This window comes from Mastomys coucha, unplaced genomic scaffold (assembly GCF_008632895.1).
Source record: "Mastomys coucha isolate ucsf_1 unplaced genomic scaffold, UCSF_Mcou_1 pScaffold1, whole genome shotgun sequence".
NCBI lineage: Eukaryota > Metazoa > Chordata > Mammalia > Rodentia > Muridae > Mastomys > Mastomys coucha.
Window position 1 is genome coordinate 22,525,156 of NW_022196891.1, and position 6,353 is coordinate 22,531,508.

A 6,353-nucleotide genomic window follows, 5' to 3' on the forward strand; every position below is an offset into this window, starting at 1 on the left:
AGGGGAAAGGAAAGAGGGAGAAAACAGGAAGGGAAGGAAGAGAGATTTATATAAAAAGCATAGTCTACATATTAGAAACACAGTCTTTTCTCAGGTTGCCACCACCCCACTTTACCAGAACATCCAGAATCAAGTATTCTCTAGCCAGCATGGAGAAGTGCTTACCAAGGATTCTCTTGGTTTTTCCATATCCACTTTGGTTTTGATGTTTTTCTTTTGACTTCCTTGAGTGCTCACACAGCCGCTGGCGAAACAGGAGCCCTGGGAGGTGCCCTCTAACACACTCCTGCAGGAAACACCCTTTGATCCACTCTCTGTCTGTAGAGCGGCTCTCTTATCAACTCTGCAGGTAGAAAGTGATTCCTCTGATAAATTACATCGGCCATTTTCAATCCCACTCTCCTTCCAGCCCTTTAATGTTTAAGGTAACCTCAGTGTGGTTCTTGGTCTTTAAACCTTTCAGTGATAAGTGTTGCTCTTTAGCCTTGAGCAAAAATGTCTTCAAATATTTCACTAGTGTGTCAATTTAGATTTGCAAAGATAATAACTTATTTCATTATACTGTTTATGAAATGTGCACACATACAAACAGGTTTGTGTGCATTGGTGTATGTGTGTGTGTGTGTGTGTAAGGTATAGGATGTCTTCTTGTGTGTTATTCCTTAGGTGTTTGTGGCATAGAATATTTCATTGGCCTGGAACTCCCAAGTAGGCTATGCTGGCTGGCCAGGGAAGCTCAAGGCTCTGTCTGTCTCTATGGACTTTGGGATGGGAGTACAAGTCTGTGCCACCATGCTTGGCTTGTGTTTATATGAGTTCTGAAGACGGAGTTTAGATCTTCATGCTTGTAAGGCCAGCACATTACTGACTGAGCCATCTCCCCATATCCTCTATTTTATTTTTATAATTGCTTTTGGGGAGGGACAGAATATAAAACGCCAAAGGGTGATTGCTAAATACATTTCTGGCTTAAGATCGGCAGGAAAAGTAATTACTTCTGGAAAGTTCTAAGTATACATTTGCTCAGCGCGATCAATGAAATCGGCATGCTTTCAAACGTGTGTGTAATTTTCTTCCATTTCATGCAATGTGGGTATATTCATGGATCCTGGTGTGGGTTGAATTGCTATCAACCTGGATGTAACTCACTATTCTTTAATTTCAAAGACCATTGGCTTGGTTAAGAAAGGAACATGAACTAAATTATCATTTTATTGCTAACTTTTATTTCACTGTTTAAATTATAGCTAATGTATAAGAGGTTATATTCTCCGAGTGTATGGAGACAGTGCTTGGCTGGTATTTAACGATCAGGAAGTAAACATACTTGGGTTGGGGGAGCAGGGAGACCCCTCTACATTGCCCTTCTCCATTCTCATGTGTGTTACCTGTTTAGAAGTTCTGTCATGAAGGGATCTTTTGTTGGGCACACAGCAGGGCTGGGTGTACTCCTTGGCTCCAGCTTCCTTTGGTTATAAATGTCTTGGGATGCTCTCAGACTCCCGGTGCCTTGCAAACTGTCGTCTGGACTCTGACCTTTTTTGGTACCCCTACTCGGTTCGTTTTCTATCTTCGATTGTACTTCAGCTTTCTTCTTTTCTTTTTTCCTCTCAGATTTCAGTTTTGTATCTTTCTTTTCCACTTTACTCTTGGAAGCTTCCATTCTCCTGCTACTGAGAGCTGGAAGCCTGCTCTTTCGGAAACCAAACCAGCTGGTGAAGGAAGGTCCTGCCCTGGGCTTCGCGTCCACAGAGGCAGACTTTGTCTGTACTTGGCCCTTTTCCACGTTCTCCTGAATGCACAACATGACCTTTTCTTCGATGGAGGGTGAGAGGGGGGCTTCTGGGCTCACGACACTATTCCCAGTTGGAGAAGCATCTGGATGCCTTCCAGAAGTGTCTAGCTTAGATATCCCACTTGTTTCCAAATTGCCTGGACGCTGCATCCTCTCTGGAACTTGCAGGGACTGAGGGCAGTCTGATAGAGGAGATAGATGCCTAGGGTGGTCACTGCTGGATTGCTCATGTACACCTCTCCCAGGACATTCTTCCTGAGTAGAGAGCTGTTGGTCTTCCACTCCAGGAGTGAGGAGTCCTTCTGGCCTTGTGAGCATCCTCACAGGTAACTTGCTTGGGCTTCCATGCTGGCTGCTAGAACTTCCCGTGCTACAGAGAGAGCCCTGCCTGGAAAAGGAGTTTCCCAGGGGCCTTCCAGCATTGGGCAGATTATCAGATGTTGAGACAGAGGGGTTCTTACTTGGGGAGCCTTCCATGGAGATATTCTGTCTGGTGAGGGAATTGCCTCTCTCAGCTGTGTTAGTAATAATCTGGGTTCGAATCTTGCCCGGCCCTTCTGTTGGGGGTGTGGAAGGCTTCTCTCCCAAGTGGATGCTGAAGCTCTGACTTCGAGCTTTGGCTCCATTCATACCTAGAGCAGGCTTCAGGTGTGGCTTGCTGGAGGAAAAGGATCTTTTTATGGCTCTGCTGTCCACCCCATCTCTTCCATCGTCTCTGGAGATGTTACCTTCCAATGACTCTGGCATTGTTGACTCTAAGGCAAGTCCTCTAGCTAGACTGTCTGGACCGCTCAGACCTAGGAAGGTTCTGGTTCTCTCATCTCCTGAGGTCTCCAGACTTGCAAGCTCTTTGGAGTCCTCAGGATTAGACTTGTTCGCTGTCACGGAACTTCGAGACGCTTCATTTAAACTATCCTTTTCTTGTTTCCCTGGTACCATGGAAGTTTTCCTGAGCAACTGAGGAGACCTCATGAGAACTTTGAGTCCTACTGGGAGGCGAGTTTTCAGTCCTTTCTCGGGAGGGTTTTGGCCCCCTTGTGAGGTGCCCTGGTTTCTACAGAATGAGGAAGAGGAGGGTGGACTATTAACCTGAGGTGTCAAGGACTCATTCGCCCCTGAGAAGGAGGGCCTGTGGGGCATCACAGTGCTGTCGCTCAACTGTCCTTTTCTCCCTGGAGACAGGCTTTTACAGGACGTCACCTCTAGCAGTTCACAACTTGAAGGACAAGCCTTGGGTGTCTGTAAGTCTGTGTCCATGTGGGTGGTTCCAAGTGCATGGTGAGGGGGAGGTTTAGGGATGCCTCTTTTTGGAGAGACTTTTGGAGGCCCCGCAGTTATCACAGCAAATGGGCTGGATGACGTGTGCTCAGGGTACCAGGTATGTACCACTGCTTGGGTCGAGGGGAGAGCTGGAGGGAAGGCAGACTTTCTGGAGGCCACAGATGGTTTCTTCTTCTGTATTTCTGATATAGCTGGACTGGAAGAGACAAGAGGAGCAGAGGATCCTTTCAACAGTGGGGATTTCAACCCTGGACTTATGGTGTCTCCAGGAACCTGACTTTCAGGTTTGGCAGGTGACGGTAGTGGTGGGTAGTCATAACTGGGTCTGACCAGGAGGGACACTGACCTACCTGGAGGAGTTGGAGGGGAGGGAGACCTCAATCTTGTCTGTGGCTCAAAGCCACAGCCTTTGGCCCTCATGGGGGATTCACCATTGTCACTTCTCCCCGTGAGATGCTGTGATTGGATCCCTGCAGTCTGACTCTTGGGGCATTGAACCCAATTCTTCTTATTGGAAATTTTGGGGGTGTGAGGAAGCTGGGTGGCGTGTTTTGGAATGTGTGATTCTGGTTGTGCATCACAGAGAGAAGCAGGGCTCTCTGCCTTTATACATGGTGAGAGCATCCCCGGAGGGGATCCTGGCGTCTTTTCCAGAGTCACTAGGGCACTGGAGGGGACTAGTGTGGTGGGCATAGGCTCCACCAGTTTGGATTTCTGAGGTGAAGGCTTGCCTCTGGAAGGAATTTTCGTCAGACCTTGCTTTGTGTAGACACCCATGTTTGCAACAGGTCTAGAATTACTCTGCCAGGCTACCCCTTGTGTCGGTTTGGCGAGCTTTGGTCGTGGGGAACTCTGAGTTACTATAGTCCGAGAGCTGAATGAGTCTTTCGGAGCTGTGAGGACACCGTGTTCATCTTTTGGAATGTTTTTCTCAGTCTCCTCTTCAGGTCTCTTCAGAAAAGGATAGTCTCTTGCAGTAGCTCCTGCCTGTAAATGAGTAATTCCCTGAGGTGAGAGTTCAGTGAGTTCTTCTGATGGCCCGGCAGGGGCTGAGCTGATGGAAAATTCATCCCTGGTGATGGCGACAACTCCAGCCTGGTGAGAGCTGAATTCCACTGGCTCTCCACTTTCTGCATCAAATACGACAGTGACACATTCTTCTGAAGAGGTCCTCTTGACAACTCTTTGCTGCTTGATGAAGCTGAAAGCCTTTGGGCTAGTCTCTAAGTGGGTGGGACATTCTTCTTCCCACACGTCATGAGGGCCACATTCAGACTTTCCGAATCCCAGCTCTAGGTTCTCCATGGACTTGTCAGTGTCCCCAGTCAAGGACAGGTCTGAAGGGCATCTCTCGTCACTGCTCTCTATGTGCAGCTCGTTTAGGGTTTCATTGTCATCAGTATCTGAGAGTTGAAGGTTCGGGGGTACACAGCCAGGACCTTGGCTGTGTGGGTCCCTGTCTCTTTGCACCCAGGGCAGATGAATGCTAGGGCATGGCTTCCTCTCCAAGGGGCAGTGGCTAGCACAACGAGCTAGCTTTTCAGGCATTTCTCTGGTATAAACGGAGGCTGTACCTTCTGCAAAGTATTTTCTATGTGGCTCCCAGTTAAATAGACTGTCTGAAATACTGTGTGTCAATTTACTGCCCTGTATCCTGCAGCCCTGGCTTGGAGGTGTTAGGGGCAAGGCAGAGGATGGGAAGTCTTCCTGCGCATCCTCATGAGAATCTGCATCATAGATGAAGGTCTGATGGAGATTCTGGCAGGGGATCCCCATGCCGGGCAGTTGGCAGGACGGATACTCCTTGAGGCTGCTGTTTTTAATTCCTGGCGAATAGATCCCTTCGTTGGAGTTCATGCAATCTTTATAGCCCCATTTGCTTATCACCGATGATGGTGACTCAAGGAACACTTTCCGCTTCTGTAGCTTCCGCAGCCCTTCCAAAATGTGGCTTTCTTTGATACGGGTTGGAGGTAGTTCATCTGCAGGGGTGGCGAAGCCACTTGGGAGCGAAGAATCGATACTCAGTCTTTTATCCCAGAGCCGCGATGATTGCTAGGAAAGAAAAATAGAGGTATCAGACATGATTGAACCAAACAGATCTCAAATAAACAAAGGAAAATCCCCTGAGTAGATTTAATTTGTATAAATGGGTGATAAATATTCACATATAAACAATTTGTACATGGCTAACTATGCAGTAAACATTGACTCCCCAAGACAATGGTGAAATAGAGAAATAAAATGTAAGAACTATTTCTTTAAGAGTGGAAAACCCAACTGGAGCAAGGAGTTGTTAGTACAGCTAACTATGTGTCAAGAAAATACATATGAGAAGTAGGAAGGGGTGGCTATTGTAGAGCTTCATAAGGAGGACCCATGGGTTTATCTAGAGATAGTGACAGGCATAAAGGAAAGTCATTTGAATTTTTTTAAATTTACTATTCCTTGAAAGATTTACAGACTGACCTAGATTTCTAGGTGAGGAAAATGTCTTCCAGGTGGAAGAAACAGAATGGTTAGAGATGCAAGTCAAGAAGGTGTGCTCGGGTTTCACTTAGGGAATGGGCAGAGGACAACAGAGACTCAACTATAAAGAGTTGAGGCAGAGCAGAGGGAGGGGCTGAGAGAGGAAAGCAATTCAGTCCACCAATCTAACTGTCAGTAGCTCTTTGTTTTCGTGGGCGTCTAGGAAAGGTTTCTGAAGTTATCATGTGCACCACGGCATATATGTGCGTGCGTATTCACATGAATAACTGGGCATTGCCAGTGGCATCCCTGTGGTAGCTACTCTTCCCCTGAGGTTGGCGGCTCAGTTTCTTGCCCTTGCACTTGCCCAAATGCCAGCCTTCCAGAAGTGGATGGGGAATGAAAGACGGGGTTTCCCTCATTTTTGTTTTTCACAGAATGGATGACAACGAGCAGAGAAGCATGTGAGAGAAGTAGCGTATCCCTGAGGGTCTGCCGGCTACCAACCACTGGGCTGCTGCTCTAACTGCATCTCTAGACCACCATGAGAGAGACACCAGAGTCCTTTTCCTTTTGCTGTGGGACTCTGAGATCCAACAAGCCCACTCTGTGGCAGGTCTCAGAGACAGGAGATTTGGACAAACATTTGGACTCATGTTTTTTTCTTTTTCCAGAACTTACTACAAACCTGTGAAATTGGTTACCACCCCAAAGTGGCTAGAGTGGAATATGAACTTGGGCTGCCAGCTCTACAGTCCACAGTCTTAATCTGGGTGCTGTACTGCTGTGGAAAGCTTAACTTAACTTC

At 47.3% G+C, this 6,353-nt stretch overlaps 1 protein-coding gene across 9 annotated transcripts in view; it reads right to left on the reverse strand.

Moving 5' to 3' along the window:
• The window catches only part of Nckap5 (NCK associated protein 5), a 903,226-nt gene that overhangs the window by 110,593 nt on the left and 786,280 nt on the right, over positions 1 to 6,353 (reverse strand). For all 9 annotated transcript variants that reach the window (XM_031380937.1, XM_031380939.1, XM_031380935.1 and 6 more), the window contains 2 exons: positions 1,389 to 5,131; positions 166 to 343 (listed from right to left, as the gene is read on the reverse strand). In XM_031380937.1, coding sequence (XP_031236797.1) covers positions 166 to 343; positions 1,389 to 5,131 — 3,921 coding nt within the window. The remainder of the gene's footprint in view (positions 1 to 165; positions 344 to 1,388; positions 5,132 to 6,353) is intronic.